Raw genomic sequence first — 17,127 nt, 5'->3', positions numbered from 1 at the left:
TGCACAGAACTGAAAATAGAACTTCTGTTTAAAAGTCATTACCACCAAGATTTTTAACCTTTATTTTGGAAATGCATGGTGTTCCAGAGCATTTCCACACAGTCCTTTTGCTGAAATTCAGAAAAGACAATATTTATACAAAAAAAAAATTTGTGAAACACCAATTGGGAAGTTCATTCATTTAATTAAAATGAAAAACAGTCCATAGATTTAAAGGAGAACTTGGTCCACATAAATGAATTATTTAAGTTTTGTTCTAGTCCATTCTATGATGGAATTTATACTTAATGTTTCCGAAATAATCTAATTAAAGAAGTGCTGTTGCAGTATTTCTAGAAGGCAGTATCTCTAGAAGACAGTATGTAAATATACAAACACTAATTCATTTTCTAAACTATTCTGGGAATCAAATCCTCCTTTAAAGAGAAATAATCTGTAGTCTACAATCAAACACTTAAATACAATGCAGATACCCAGTGCTTCAGTGATAATTTTTTCTACAATTTTTCCCTCAGTATTTTAAGTTTGAAAAACAGCATAGTTTAAAATTAGCAAATATATAAATTTGGTCCGCAAAAACCTTGTAGCAAGTAGAAAAGAGAAATACATGTATTGCAAATTGATCTTATTCATAGCATAAATCTATAAAACTATGTATTATTTAGGAAAAATAGGTTAAAAAAGATCTTATTTATATGTCTAAACCTTGTCCCAACACCATACAAGGTAGTGTACAGAAAATTTAATGTTGTAATTAGTGTAAGTAGTTTATAAAAACTAATTAATATTTCTGGTTATTTTCTCAGTAAATTGCAACACATGGAATTCAAAAAACAATGTATGACTACAGTGGATTTAGAATAAAAAAATGGACCATCACTGAGAAATACAAGAATTCAAAGAAAATACTTCATAAATTTGAAATACATGCTTTCTTTTTAAATTAATTTGACATTACTGTTTTCTTAAACTTAATTTTTACTATATAACTTAAGTGGCAACAGATAAACAGACTGTCACAGACTGAATTTGTTGGCAGGATTTTTCTATTGTCCCTCTATTAGATTCAACTCTATATCAAATGCTAGTTGACTAATATTGGAATGATTTTTAATACAAAAGTCTATTCTCCACAAACATTTATCAAGTTCAATGAAAAGGACATATGGGCTTTTTTTCCAATCAGTCTTAGCACAAATAGTACTTAAGGCAGAAAGTTAAATTATTGTCTATTAGTACAGGCAGAGTCAACTAGGAATAAAAATACTGAAAACATTTATTTCATTTTAATGGATTGTAATGGGGATGGACTATTATTAAAAAGTAAAAAAACCCCAAACCCTACCATGTTTGACTGTTGCACTTTCCCTCCTCCCTTAGTTGTACAATTATATACAAATCTGCTGAACTTCAAGATGAAGCAAGCATGTGCTAAGAAAAAATGGGGTTATTTTAGCAGCTTGATTCAAGAGTGGCTACCACTCTGCCACTCTTGCGAACTTCTCGCTCCTTCTTTTGAACTTTTTCCTTCTGTTTTTCCAGTTTTTCTTGTGTTTTTTTAATATCCTTAATTTTTTTCTTTATTGTTGATCGGTCATTTTGACTGGAAACTCCTAACGCCTTTGGGGGAAAAAAAGAAAAGGACCTTGTTACTAATTTTTTTTTAACAGCAAAGCATATTGCTTAAGCACCAACAGTTTAAGAAAGGGTTATTCACTTTGCTGCAGGATAGATCTGTATTCAGATAAACAGACTAAGTCCTCAAGGGCACCATAAATGATCATCTCAGTAACAGAAGAGGTAAGGAAAAGGCGGCCTGCTCTTGTTTGGCTGTGAAATAACAACTTCTCATTGCATTTTACATGCAGATAGACATCTGAAAATTTCTAATAAGTAGTATACTAAGAAAAGTAGTCTTTTAAAAATATTTTCCTAGCTTCTTTTATACAGCAGCAATTTATATTCACTAACTACTGTTTAACTTGGGTTAACTATCCTTTTTTGTAACCTAGGAATGCTGCTGAACTCAGATCAATCAGTTGTGGTTTTTAACTGCTTGAGGAAAAATCCAATCCATGAAAGCTGATTCCAGAAAGCTCATGTTTCTTTTAAAGTTGCATAGCAAATAAAAGATAAGTAACTCAGTGAATGAAAAAACTCCCATAACCACCCATAAAAAACTTAATATTGTTAAAAATAAACAAAAACCTCAACTGTTTTTTGCTTCTTTCTGCTACTCTTGAGAAAATGACACTACTTAAAAAAAGAAAAAAAAACCCCGTGCAACACAATAGTAGTTCAAAATCTTTTCTTTCACATAACTCATTAATGTATGTCAACAGCGAGCCAATGAAGCTTCCTGGTAACGAGACCTAAGTACTGTAAATGACCAGATTTCAGAGATATTTCTTGCTTTGATGATGAACTATTAAAATTGTGACTATTAGTATTTACTTTCTTTTTCAAGATTAATCATTTTTATCAATAGGTGGTATGCTAACTCGGTATGCTACTCCTTAGCCTGTCACTGCTTGTCTTTAATCCATCTACCATGCAAGGGCTCCTGTTCCTTTTGTTTACTTTTTTACACGGTGTGTTGTCTATATTCTGCACCAACTGGACCTATGTTCATTTTAAAATAATCAAGTATTCAATGAGTAGTCAGTGCACTTTGATTTCTGATCAGCAGATGGCAGTATCTGATTTCAAGTTACAGGCAGCGTTACAACACTACAGAACTCCTAGTGGCATTAGGTGTAAATTAAGTTTTAAGCATCAACATCCCAAGTTTCTCAAATACAGATATTCATTTGACAAACTTCTGTCAAGTATTTTCTCTGCATCCAATGACACATTTATTTATCAAAATACAAGAAATTTAGTGTACATGTCTACTGTACACTATTGTACTGGATCTTGTTTTCATATGATCTTATGCTGAGACAGATTATAAACGTATCAAGCCCCTTGTGGGAATTATGCTTTTTTGACTTCCTCAAGCTGCCAACAAGGACAAAATATTTTATACTTTCCTAATGAAAAAACATCTTGTCTTTAATTTTATATCAATTACTAAATTCTCATCAATCTGTATATTTTAAGTGTTTTAAAAACAGAATTCTATCCCTAAAAATTCATGAAGACAAGAAACTAGAAAGACTTCATAGTTAAAAAACATCTGAGTAAGCAGTGAAATTTATACAATTACAAATGGATCCTGGGATAGCCACATACCTTTAACTTATCACTATCAAGCTGCATCAACTGCTGTCCGTCTATGTTCATAGCTGTGAACTCTGTAATATACTGCTCCATGTTCATTCCCATTAACCAGTGGCATACTTGCTGGGTTGTCCATTCAGAAATAGGTCTACTGTGCCATTGATTTTGTTTTCCTGTTGTTGTAAATTCATCATCTAATGCCTAACCAATTGAGAAGAGTCACCATAAGTAATAAAAAATTATAGCCATTTTACTTGACTATATGTCAAATTTAAGTTGCCAGTTGAGTCTGGGTAACAAAATACATTTTTAAACATATTCTAGCATTTCTATAGTGCAAAGCTCCAAAATTACTTATATTTTTGAGATCACAGCTTACAGTGAGTTTGCCTAGGGGTTTGTTATAAACAGGTGGACCCCACAACAACATTCAGCACAAATTAAGGCAGAGATACAGAACACATACAGTTTTCTCTAAGAAATATGATCTTCATGAAACCTGTTCTCACAAAATGACAGAAGTTTTGCTTAAACCTGGCTTAAAGTATCCAAAACAATGAAAAAGCTTCCTCAGTCAGTCAAGGCAGCTCAATCCTAATATTAGACGCTATCTTACACAGCACCAAGAAGCAGCACTTGAACTGTATTTCATGTTATTTTTAAGTGAAGGAAAATGGGAATTAAAAATAATGCTAGTACTCACTAAATCTGGTAACAGTTCAACTATAGTTTTTCTAGATTTGGTATACGTCTGAGAGGAGCAGACTTAATTCTTTCAGCTAATCCCATCACATCAACATTTTAAAGGGTCTAGCTAGTAGAAGTCCATTTCAGAAGCATCAGAGCTTGTAGCATTCCACTAAAAATACACTTCCCAGTTCACAGAGCTTTTGAAGCTCCTTGCTTCAATTTCAGTTGGCCTCCAAGGGGAAAAAGGTACTGCTGTTAGTCCTGAAGCTTTATTACTTCACCACAAAAGAAAAGCTACATAAAACAGAGCTCAATGTCTGTAAAGAAGAAATTCTAGTGTGAGAGTTGAATCAGAGTAACATCAGAGTTGCTTGAACCTTTATTAACTATCCAAAATGATTCCTCACTAGCTCATGATCTAGTACAGGCTGCATTAGACTTATATTCCAAAAGCTCTCTAGGCAGCTTCCACTATATATCAAAGATATTTGCAAAACAGATACTAACCCAAAAGTATACTACTACTTCCAGTGAGCTTGATGCATATCATTCGTAAAGAAGAAACATGGAAGTAAGAGTCAATGTACTGATGGATTTGAGAAGTAACCTTGCAAGTTTCAAGTGAACAACTAAAGCTCCAAAATCTGAGGAGCTCACAAAATCCAACTCCTTTGCTAGAAAAGGTGGGAAAATTGACTGAGTACACGTCAGTAATTCCAGCAATTACAAGTAAAAGATTGTGAAACTTTGGCTTGTCAAATATAATATATGATTATATAATAAACTGGTCGGAGAGGGCAAAATGGAACAGCAAAGCGTCTGAGTTGAAATGAATATCAATTTTAAATTTCAAATGTGTCAGAAGACACAATTAGAATCCCTTTTGCTTTTCCTAGTCCTTGAAACACAAAACAATGGTTACATTATGAGGTAGTGTAGATAAATACAAACAGATTTGTAGAGCAGACAGTTTGTGCTGAGGTCCTGAAATCCATACCATATCCATTTCAAATAATTTTTACTTCAAAAGAGCTGTTGTCTGGTCCTACAGATTCAATGCCCATTAGCAGCCGAAAGGTATCAGGTGCATTTTCAGAGTACAACTTCTAGTTTGATTTCCAAGATAAATCAAAGTAAGGTTAAGTGGGGACAATGAGGAGATTCTGAAGTGGACTCCTAATCCAAATCAAAATGCCAGTGTAGACATAACAAGTGTGAAGACACCCAAATTGCTGATGTGCAAAAGAATAGCAAATTTTCACAAAATAACATCAAAGGGGTTTCACAGAATCACACTGAATCACAGAATAGTTGAGGTTGGAAGAGACCTTTAAAGATCATCTAGTCCAACTCCCCTGCTCAGGCAGGGTCACCTACAGCAGGTTGCCCAGGACCCTGTCCAGACAGCTTTTGAGCATCTCCAAGGAGGGGGGCTCCACAGACTCTGTGGGCAACCTGTTCCAGTGCTCAGTCACCCTCACAGTAAGAAAGTTTTTCCTCATGTTCAGACAGAGCTTCCTGTGTTTCAGTTTGTGCCTGTTGCCTCTTGTCCTGTCACTGTGCACCACTGAAAGGAGTCTGGCTCCATCTTCCTTACACCCTCCCTTCAGATACTTATATGCATTGGTAAGATCCCCCCTCAGTCTTCTCTTCTCCAGGCTGAACAGTCCCAGCTCTCTCAGCCTTTCCTCATAAGAGAGATGCCCCAGTCCCCTAACCATCTTAGGGGCCCTTTGCTGGACTTGCTCCAGTAGCTCCATGTCTCTCTTGTCCTGGGGAGCCCAGCACTGGGCACAGCGCTCCAGGTGTGGCCTCACCAGGGCTGAGCAGAGGGGAAGAATCACCTTCCTCCACCTGCTGGCAGGTCCCCTAAACCTGCTGGTTTAGAGGAGGTTTTGCCTGAAGTGATCTCTACAGCATTTGTATCAAGACAACTTGGGCACAGCAAGTTTCCTATCCAAGCTGAGATGCTTGGCATAGAGAAAGAAAAGCCACTGTATAAATTACTAATAAAATTTGAAAACACCTGTTTGCTTTAAAAAACAGCATCTTTGTCATTGTCTGCTTGAGTCTCGTACTCCTCGACTTGATGCTGTAGCACCAAAATATGTATCAGTAGGACAAAAGCTTGATTTGTGGCAAAAAAAATTTGTCATTCAAAACTACTGTAATTGATGTGCATCAGAATTAAAACTAGTTGCAGAAACATTCTAAATCTAGAAGAATCTTAAAATAAATCTAATGAACTGTTATATTCACAGTCATCTTCACAGATAACTACAAATAAGAAGTACGGACATGGCTGAGGCCAACAACTATTGTAATTCAAATGTTTGTTAATCAATTTTGCAGCCTATCTACACTGAAGACCATCAGCACCAAGCCAACAGTGCTTTGTATAAGACCCACTAAGCATTATGAATCACACAGTTTTTCAAGCCTATTGGAAACTGGTAGCTTTATTTTGTCTCATACCAGCAATTGCTCATGAGTAATACACAAGAATTAGGAAACTTTTGACACTTCAAGTTTGATGTGAATCTCAGAATCGTGTATCGTCTATGAGCAACAAGAAAGTACCAAAATATATTATTACAAGAACCATAAAAGTCAGATATACTGAAAAATGTGTAAAATGTATATCCCACAGCTGGAACTCACTCACTGCTTTTAAATTTTATTTAAACTATGCTAGCCAAGCAACAACTTCACTTCTGTGATTTTAGAATATCAATATTTAAGGAGGTATATTCACGTTAAACAGACCCAGATTCATTCATTTCAGCAGGAGAATGTGGTCCCCGCACAGAATCACAAGGGGCTCTCTGCACCATTTCCTCCAAGCTACATTAGAGCAGCTCATCTCAGACTGTACCACTAAGGAATCCTCCAGACTATACTACTAATTTCACTTAGACTTTTGGCACATTAGCCACCAACAAACTCCTTATATTTCAAATTAGTAAAGCCCTAGGCTCTACTGACTTCCAGCTGACAGTTTCTAAAGCATTCAAGATTCTCAGCTAATGAGACACAGCTTATTTCCAGCCTTCAAAGTACAACAAGAGGCCCAGAATCTATTTTATTTTCTGGTAGACCTTTAATACTAAAAAAGGCTTGTTACCATTACATCCATTGCTTGTTGGTATTTCTTTTAAATAAACAATAATATTTTAGAAGACAACCTAACCCATTCATTCTTTAAAACTAACATCAGAAAAAGTAGTACCAAAAACTGAATCTGCATTAAAAGACTTAGACATCTCCTCACAAAGGTGAAGAAAAAGATTTAATCCCATATGGTTTGAATTTTTCACTACTGCACAAAGAAAAAAACCATAGTTTTAAATATTTTTAGGAATAAGCCATTTTTCTAATCTAATAAAGAAGAGGATAGTGTGAGGAATGTCATTAAGAGACTATAAACAAAGTTCACTGTCTAAGCCTCCTCATACTTCTGTGTTGATTTAGCATAATACCAAACTCAAGGAACTTAATGTAGTTCTAACACCATTCCCACTTCGATTCACAACTGCTATGAGAAATTCTAAAACAGATATTTAGCATTTCTCCCTTGGATTCTACTAAATTTGGTTGCTCTAAGTTGGAAAAAGATGCAGTTTCAGGATAATACCACTGTCTATTCAGGTACTATTTCAGGAGAGCTACATTTTTATTAGAAGATTCACAGTCGGTACTAATCAGTGCCAACCTTATCTCCACTATGGAGAAAATAGCTTATAGGGTAGACAGACTTTTACTTTATGAAAAACGCAGAAGAGTGAGATGAAGAACAGTGACTTTTAAGTGATGCTTACTGATCATTAAGTAACACCTATACACCATTTTTTCCAATTGTCTACCTTCCAGAGGCAAAGGGCTGTCCCAAGATGTTTGTACATCAGAGGAATAGTCCCCAAAACAGCCACCACATACATACACACAAAATCAACCGTGAACTCAGAAAGCAGAACTAAAGCCACTTCGGAAGAATAGAAACATGAGAGAACGATGTACTCCCACATAAAAATGCTGGCAGTTCAGAAAGCAAGGAAGGACAGAAACAGTGAAGGCTCTAAATACACAATCAAAAAAACAAAAGAAAACAAAAAACCCAAATGCCCCCATATCAGTACCAGATTAAAAATTTAAAAGGGATTAGAGGGATATCAGCTAGCTTGCTAACAACCTTGGAGGAGGAGCCGAGAAGCTGCATATGCAGAGGTGCCTTTGCACTGCCTAGCTGGCTGCTGGCAAACTAGCTCTCACCCTTCAGTCACTTCCCCAAACTGCGGGTGAGCGTCTGCCCGGCAGTGGCGGGCTGAAGCGCGGCTCTGCTCCCCAAGAGGCATTGCCATCCCTCGTCTCCCAACAGTTCCACGACTTGCAGGGCAGCTCTAAGATTATGCCCAAAGATCTTTCTTATGCAGTAGTTGTTGCTCTGAGAGCAGGGGTTGTTGTACTGGCTAGCAGGATCGCTGATGGGTGTTTCTGAACTCATCCAAAAAACAAACAAGGGATAGAAATTCTGCCTGTGAAGGGGTCATTAAATTAGGAATTTTAAATATCCAAAATTGCTCTAAGAATGATCAAGATTGAATACTTATTTTTTTCTAAGCCTCAATTATACAAATAGCAACAGAAGAATTTTAAGAGTCAGTTAGGAATAATTCCAAAGTAATTATTGTACCTTTAGCCCACTTCCACAGCTCCTGAGTGCATAAGCAGAGAGCAAGTTAATAACATTTCCTCACTAAAAGCCTGACAACCTGCACAGTTTTTGAGATTGAAAAGCTGCAAGTACAAGTGAACGTGCTCTAAAACAACCAACCTTCCCCTCCTCCAAGAACTACCTAGTTTTATTCACACCCTCTTCCTTCCCAAAAGAGAAACAAGCTTATCATTATCCCTGGAACAGACTCTGATAATCAACATAATTACTAAAAAGCTGCAAACAACTTTCATTGCTCATACATATAAACAACATACAAGCTAGAGACAACACTAAAATCAAACTAGTCTATGACAAAATAGGCTTAACGATTGCTTCACACAAACACAGTTAGTAATAGACACAACTTCTGTTGGAATTTCAGAACCAGAGGTTAAGTGGAAGTTGTAATGCTAATGAAATAGTGGCATTTGAGGCAATATTTAGCTTTGCTAGTATCTTATGTACTATATTGCTTGAAAGTTTTTAGCAACACAAACACCATTCAAAGCTTGATTAAAGATAGCTAATAACAAACCCCTCTCACTCATGAACCACCATTTAATTTTTTTTTTCCAAACATTATCACTACCAGTTTGACCAGCCCTTTGCTAACTCATTTCTTGAAGATCACAGTGTTCAGCTTTTAATGACCGCCCCCTTCTAGTCTATAAAGCATTTCATTTATAAAGATGCCTACCAGGCAGACATTGAATGAGACAACGATCTCAGAATGTTATAAAAATATAGATTTCAGGTTTCAGCTGTGGGCAAAGGAGATGGTTCTGCCAGGCAAATGAACACTGATTTTCAAATATCTACTTTCCAGCTATATGTCAGAACAACTCTATCCTGAAGGTTTTTTTGTTTGTTTGTTTGTTTTTAAGACAAATAACAAATTTAGGTTAACACAAACCCGCACTGGTGCGAGGGGAAGGTGAAAAACACTGCAGTTTTCATACACACAGGAAATTACTTCAGGTTAGCATAACAGAAGTGTCTTATATTTAAGAACTGCAGTTTGGTCACACCGAATTTATTCCAATTTTTAAGATATAACTAAGAGCAGAACACAAAAGCTCATATGGCATCTTTCGGTCTATGTCTTTAATTCACAGTAACAGCTTTGGATTTTTTACCATGTTCTTCAACACAAAAATATGGAAATACCCATCTAGTTTCACATTAAACAAAACGTGTTCTATTAAACAGACTGGTGTGAACAACAACATCAACAAGACACATATACACACTTTGAAACTCACCTCATTTGAAGAGAAGGTTAAAGTGTGTGAACGACCTGACAGATTTGGTTCTGTCACTAACCCTGAAAGTTCACAACTTGGCTTGCTATGGTATGTATCAGCTATGACAACTCTACTCTGCAAACAAGTGGAAATAACGTTTTATTAACTCATCCCCTTGGAAAAGCAGATCATAAGGTGACATTCCAGTTGATTTTTGGTAAAAAAAAAAAAGAATACTATTCACTTTTCTTTAGATCACATATGAAACATTCTCTACATCAGGAGTCTGGCTTTTTTTTTTTAAATTTTCTGAATTCGCAAATATGACAGCAAATTTAAAGTAATATCCCCAATAACAGCACCTTATGTGTAGTATCAGTCATAACCTGAAGTTGTGTAAAAGTACATAAACAAATACAGAGGGTTATGCTTTCAACAAGCTTACCACACTCTTAGTGAAGCAACTTAAGATTCAGTTGGTGGTGGGATTATTCATGCTGGAGTTTGTATTCAACTGAAACCACTGCACAAGCACTACGAAAGGTGCTTCAGAAGGGGCTGTTCCAGCAATGTGACAAAAATCCAAGTCCTGATCTTTTATGGTCATTAACATTCTCTTGACACAGATACTACTTTGGGAAATTCCTAAAAATTAGAACTAGGTTTAGACTTTGCATTTGTCCATACTTCAAACGACTGTAATGGACAGTGCAGCAAACAGGCTGTCTTTACCTGACAGGTATGAGAACTGGAAGAGCAAGGGGCTTTCAGCATTTTGCAGATCAGGGCTTAAATTAATTAGTTCAGGTGTAGAAGACACAGAGTTTGCCTACACACAGAATCTGAGCACTCCCTCTGAAATTTAAATTCTGGTTTAAGATACTGTAGTGTATTGCTGTGTAGCTTCAATTTTGAGGTGACTACATTCAAAGCACAGAGTCATGCTATCTGAAAATTATGTTGATACAAGAACTACCACATGGATGTAAAATATATTTATTTTTTAAAAAATAAATGGACTCTATCAAGGTATGTAAAATCTTCTTTATAATTGAAATTCTAAATATTGTGAAAACACTACAAAATCTGAACATTTTACTTTTTAAAAGTTAGTTATTCAGATGACTTTAAAAAATGGTTTAAAGTTGTTACTTCTACAGTAATCACACAGTTTGACAACTTGAATAAATTATTTTCAAGACAAAGTTCTGCTCTGAAATCAAAATTCTGAAGAATATCATCTTTTTATAATTGAATAAGCATACTACTAAAATAATTAAAAAAGTGTATGTAACAAAGTACATTTCTGGTTAGAAATACAACTAATATAAATACTATCATACTGGAAGAATGTTAAAGTCTTCATAACATTTACTGTTTACATTCAGTTATCACACTCAGTTTGTGTTTCAAGGGAGCAACTGGATCTGTGTATCTTGGCATCTAAAGGTAGAAGGATCTGGGTTCAAACTTAGCCAGCTGCTGCTAATCGTATGACCTCAGGCAAGTCATCAGATCAGCCTGTGACTCATTACTCTTCACTGTAAAAGCTAAAGATCCCATGAAAAAAGGAAAAAAAGCCCCAAACAAAACAAACAACCCCCTCTCCTCCCCCCCCCCACCAAAACCCCAGAAGCTGCACCTGAAAACTTCATAGCAAGTCTGATAAGAAAACTTACTGAGAAACGCAGCACTTCAAAGAAACAGCAGCTCAACCGGCTTTAAAGCCAGCCAAATTTCTATTCACAATTCTCCTCTCATCATTTAAAAAGCAGGAATTCACTGAAGCATACAATCAAATGCAATGAATGCACTTTGCACGCTTTCGATTTAAAGTAGCAGCATATCCACTAATTTATGTTGCAAGAGAAAATGCTTCAAATGAATGCTAACATATGTACATTTGACAGAATATTTTCTAATCTGACTACCTCAGCTTCCAACTCAGATCCTGGTCTCCAAATTATTTTTCCTCAATCAACAAAAAATAATTCTGCCAGAAGCATGTCTTGTACTTTACTTCAATACAGTGCTATTTTTTTCCCTTAACACTACTTTGTTGCTTACCACAAAAAATAAGCAATTATTTATTATTGTTTTCAAAGTCTCTAATCAGTTAACTACACCATATGAATAATTTTATTATGTTAGATTTTAGGGACTGCTTCAGAATTTTGTATGTAAAAATTATCAGATATGAGACAGTACTTTGTCCATCAACCTATTCTCAATTAATATCAACTCACAGAGATAAATCTGTTTAGGAGTTTTTCTTTCAGTCACCCTCCATTGGCTCTTTCTACCCTTCAGAGTAATCAGGAACAAGAAGCAAAATCATACAGGACAACATGTGAGTGGAGCTATTTAATAAGACCTGAGAAAAATTATAAAGAACATCCAAACAAAATAAAGCTTCTCAAAACTAGTTGCAACTGCTTCTCCCCCAATCCTTTTTAGTTTAAAGAAGTAATTTCCTTTCCAGGATTTAGAGCTAGCTGCAAGTATTTTTGATTCTTATTAAGGAGCACAGAATTTTGATGGAAGAGGTTTTGCAGGTATACTTCTTGAGATTTAAGATACAAGGACAATGTATCAAGTACACAATATGTAATATGTATTGTGTACGTAATACACTGACAATGTATTATATCACAGTATTTTTCATTGCAACACAATTTTGCTAGAAATAGGTGTGAAACGTGTGTGTGTTGGAGCAAAAGTTGAAGAGCTTCATTCAAACACAGAATACAAACTTACAAAAGATGAATAATGTTCTGGAAAACTAATGAATGTGAACAGTATTATGCACATTTGTACTGTACCAGAGAAAGGGGAAGATTAAGTAAAGGGACTAATTTAAGGGCTGTGTAATTTATCAATCCCAGAAGACTGAACAGTTGCAAATACTCAGATCACAGGTTGTTTCTTGTGTTTCTACTTTTCTCAAGCAACAAGTTGATTCATTACTTCACAAACTTATAATGAATTTTTGAAGACTAACTTCAGCAGCATTTTAGGAAAAGAAAATCTTTACGGACTCAGTCTTTTTGAGAGGTAAATTTTGTAGGTACAGAAAACAGTTAAAATATAATTACAGTCCTCATACCATCAATATTAAAACACAGCTCAGAAGTTGCACACAATGTCTAGTGCAAAAATAGGGATTCTTACATGAAAAAAAATATTTCAGGGTTTCTACTTTTACCCACTCTTTAAAAAGTGCTTTCACCTGATCATATGAGATACTACAGACACAAGAGCAATAAGCATTATTGAACTAGCATCAACTAAAAGAAATATGCTTCCCTTAAATTCTGGAAATAAGATTTTGTCCTTTCTGTTAAGTTGTTTTAGTAACAATGCTCATCGCTGGATAGTCAGCCACATTTCTTTCCCAGTTTTAATGTCTTATCACAGTGAGGTTTACCTGCCACAGCCTTGTTACTGTAATGCAAACTTAGTGATCAACTGCAGGTTAAGTAGTCCAAAGATTAGTCGTTGACTGAAGCAGTAGCTGCTGTTGCATTACCAGCTATAACAAAAGCCCCCAAATGTTGCAAAGTAAAAACAGTCTGACCTTGGAGAGGCAGAGAGAGGCAGAGTGAGAGTTTGGGATCAATTAATGTATGAGAATCTGTTAAAGATTCAGGGTCAGCTTTCTACCACTTTGCAAAGCAGTCAGATAGCTGAAGACTACTATATCCTTCCAGCTGCTGGTTTGCAACTGGCACTAAGGCAAAAGAAAAGAACAGCAAGCAGCAATTACATACAGAAGCATGAGAGGGAAGCAAAAAATAAAACAGTGGGCAAGAAAGCAGCTGGAAGGTTAAAGTGATAATCAGCTTGGATAAAACATACAAAGAGGACAGAGAAAAGAGTATTATTTCAGGATAACAAGGAAAGGAAAAGAGAGACCCAATCCTGTAAGATTCATGCATATTTCATTGCTGACAAAAGCATCTATATAAACACAAAAGGGGTGCTTAAGCACATAACAGGTGTTTATAGTAACAACACAGCAGTGGGACTTCCACTATCCTCTGAACAATTATTTTAATCAGACAGAAAGAAGAAATGAAGAATGGGTTCTCCTGAACCAGTGGCTCTTTGAAAGCTAGGCCACTGAATGTTTATCTACATGACAAACATTTCTCAATAGCTTTGCTACAGCCTATGAAGGGATCAGCTATGCACTCCTATTTAATTAAAAATATGTCCCAAAAATATATGCATATTCCCTTCACCATGGATCATGCAATCCCCAAATCGTTGGCCCATTTAAGGAAGCATCCTTTGACCACTACATACTTTGACACGAAAGATGGAGAAACTGTAAATACACAAAAGTCACACACACACTTAACTGTATTCTGTAAAGTATGGTTCTACTTAAGGGATTAAAATTTTTCTACATTTCTGAAGTTCTTATAAGTAAGGTATTGTGTGGTTCTAAAACCACTTACTGTATTATTTGTAAACTCAAACACTATGTATGCAGACACCTTAATTTTGTGACAGCCATTGTAAATTCACATTAAGAAAACAGAAAGCAATTTTTAAACAGCATTTTAGTGCAATCAGCATCTGGAAGCATGGAAAGCTAGCTCACTGTTAGCTACTATCTTTGTAAAATATCAGTCACTTCACTGAAGACTGCCTGGAAAATCTCTCTTCTAGGTAAGCTTCATACCTCTCTCTAATAATACAGAGCAAGAAGAAAAAAAAAAAAAGAAAAGGGTATTTTGGACAAAGAGAAGGACAAGTGTGAAAATTAAGAATAAACTTAGTTTGTGCGGTTCCTACCATGGATACAATTTTGATTCTAACAAAATCCAAAAGAAACAAGAATGAAGGTATGTTAATAAGACCATCAAGAACAGTCTTAAATGAAAATAGGTTTTAACAAATTATTTAGCCAGCACAAGCATTGTTTGAGGGCACTTTCACTTAAGCTTTTATCCTAAAACTGTCAACAGGTAAGAAAGATAGTTTCATTAAATTTGTTACTTCTCACAACCACTTCTTCCAAATAGTCTGAACTGTAAAGACGGCAACTTTATGATTATATATTGAATTGTTTAGTATTGCTTTTAAAAAACTAGTTAAAAGGCTTTAACTCACTAAAACATTTTCAGATACCCGGGAGCAATTTTCTAGGAGAGTTCTAAACACGTTCCTCTTGGTTTTCAATACCACTTCCTCTAACGAAAAACAGGATGCTCTCTTCACCCACCTACCTCGTACTCCACCCTAGTACCACTATGGTAAGGGCTGGTTGGCCAAATCTCTGGGGAGCTGACCTCTACCCATGTATACTTAGTCCTAGTGTTAGACTGAGTTCTAATGTTTAGAAGGGAAACAGATTTGGCTTTTAAAATGATACTGTACTAAAGCTAGCATTGCTTTTAGCATTGCAGAGCCACTGGAAAAAAAACAGTGTGATCGTTCCATAGATGCAACTTCAGCCAGAATAGCCTCCACTATGCCTAAAGTGAGTGGGAGGGAATGGAGCACTCTCACAACCTCTACTCCTGAGGTGGTAACTTCCGCTGAAAGTGCGGTAAAGTCCCAAGCTTCTGCAGCCATGTTTGTAAGAGATGATGTGATCAAGGACCAAGTCATCAATTCCAAGTACAAGATGCAACACATTTAAATATTCAAAACAAGTTATTCATCTTACCTTGCTTTTGTTCTTCTCTTGACCCTGTTCAAATAAACTGTCCTGCCCACTTTGAGTAAAGTGCAGGCTACTACTAGAAACCTGAGGCTCTTTGTGACTGTCTCCAAACCAAGAGAAAGGCATGCAGGTAGGTACAGGGGAATCTGAATCTGACGCAGATAGATTGTTGCCAGAGTCATCCAAAAGTTCTCTGGAACCTCTGAAATAAGTAGATTAAATTGTGTTAAATTTTTTTCTCATTGTACATGTTTCAGGGCACAGTTGATATTTAAAATGAAAAAAATCGATACTTGCCTTCAAATATACATACAAAATAATGTGGGTTACTGAAAAACAGAAATTGAGGTGCTCTTGCAATATTTCTCAAAACAATTTACCAGTTTCAAACATCTGCAACTTTAATTTACTCAACATTAGCTTTCCTAAGCAAAATACAGCTTTTAAATCTAAGACTGGGTAGAACTTATTTTTCTTATGATATGAGCCACTTGAAAATGTAAGTCTACTTTACTGTTTCCCTCTATATCATTCTTCTTATTCTATGTTATTTTTATTATTTCATGAGACTAGAAGCTCATCTCCACATTAACATATTAATCTTTTAGAACTTTGCTGCTGTTATACTTGGATGTCCTTTAAGGTCATGTAGCAAAGACAATTTCAAATAATTTTTTGGTTTAAAAATTTAAGAATGCAATATGTATTTATTTAACAAACAAAAACAACACTACCTGCTATCCAGAGAACCTCTCAGATTTTCTTTTTCTTGTTTCTTGCCCTTGCCCCCAGATTTCCGTAATCCTCTAAAATGGAAAAACTTCATTTTTATAGTGTTTACATTTACAGTGTGACATTTTTATCAGAGAGCTAAACATATCTTTTTTTACATCAGTTTCAATAGTTACAAAATGCCACATTCCTATTGTTTCACAGAGAAATTACAGATTATGCAGATTATGCATGTAATTAAAGGTGTATCATTATTCGTATTTCATTTAAGAACTATGGAAGAATTCTGAAAATACCTTTCAAAGAGCACATATAATCAAAATAAATACAAAACATGCCCAAAGCAGCTTAATATCCAGTGGATACAATCAACAGGAAGAACACAGTTTTACTGCTATATAAATGTGCATATACAGGGTGACTTGAACTAATAACAACTTCTCTGTATGTGAAATAAGTTGATTATCCTCTTGATATGATTTGTTATAGTACCAGTCTAAGTTTTTTTTGAGGTTAGCTGACTTCAATGAGCTTTATACCTGGTAGAGAAGAGGAAGCAAGGCTTCTTGCAAAATTTAGCAATTCTTCTCTCAACCACCTAGAGTTCAGTTACCACATACTGTACTTCCAGAATATATGCAGCTTGCAGCTTTGTTTCTCCCTAATTTTCTAAATGAAATTCAAAAATTCTCTCATCACTGCTGCCTGCCTCCAAGGAACAGCTCAGAAAGCAGGTACCGTAGCCAAACACTATGTAATGACACCTCTATTGTAGGAATTAGATGCATTTACTTTAGACTGCAACTTCTGCAGGAGATAGCATGTGGAGTCTAGGCTCCCAAAATAAT

General features: G+C 35.6%; 1 protein-coding gene across 4 annotated transcripts in view; it reads right to left on the bottom strand.

The window, feature by feature from the left end:
• Positions 1–38: 38 nt before the first annotated feature.
• Positions 39–17,127, bottom strand: part of LOC106499256 (neurabin-2-like) — a 51,271-nt gene continuing 34,182 nt past the window's right edge. For 2 of the 4 annotated variants that reach the window (XM_067299049.1, XM_067299050.1), the window contains exons 15-19: positions 16,282–16,353; positions 15,551–15,749; positions 9,889–10,005; positions 3,235–3,423; positions 39–1,620 (exon numbers count right to left, since the gene is read on the bottom strand). In XM_067299049.1, the coding sequence (XP_067155150.1) occupies positions 1,453–1,620; positions 3,235–3,423; positions 9,889–10,005; positions 15,551–15,749; positions 16,282–16,353 (745 nt within the window). In that variant the 3' untranslated portion in view covers positions 39–1,452. The remainder of the gene's footprint in view (positions 1,621–3,234; positions 3,424–9,888; positions 10,006–15,550; positions 15,750–16,281; positions 16,354–17,127) is intronic. The other 2 variants (XM_067299051.1, XM_067299052.1) reach the window with 1 other exon arrangement.

The sequence above is a fragment of the Apteryx mantelli genome, chromosome 6 (assembly GCF_036417845.1).
Source record: "Apteryx mantelli isolate bAptMan1 chromosome 6, bAptMan1.hap1, whole genome shotgun sequence".
NCBI lineage: Eukaryota > Metazoa > Chordata > Aves > Apterygiformes > Apterygidae > Apteryx > Apteryx mantelli.
The sequence above is the reverse complement of the archived record's forward strand: the minus strand, read 5'-3'. Positions and strand labels throughout refer to the sequence as shown.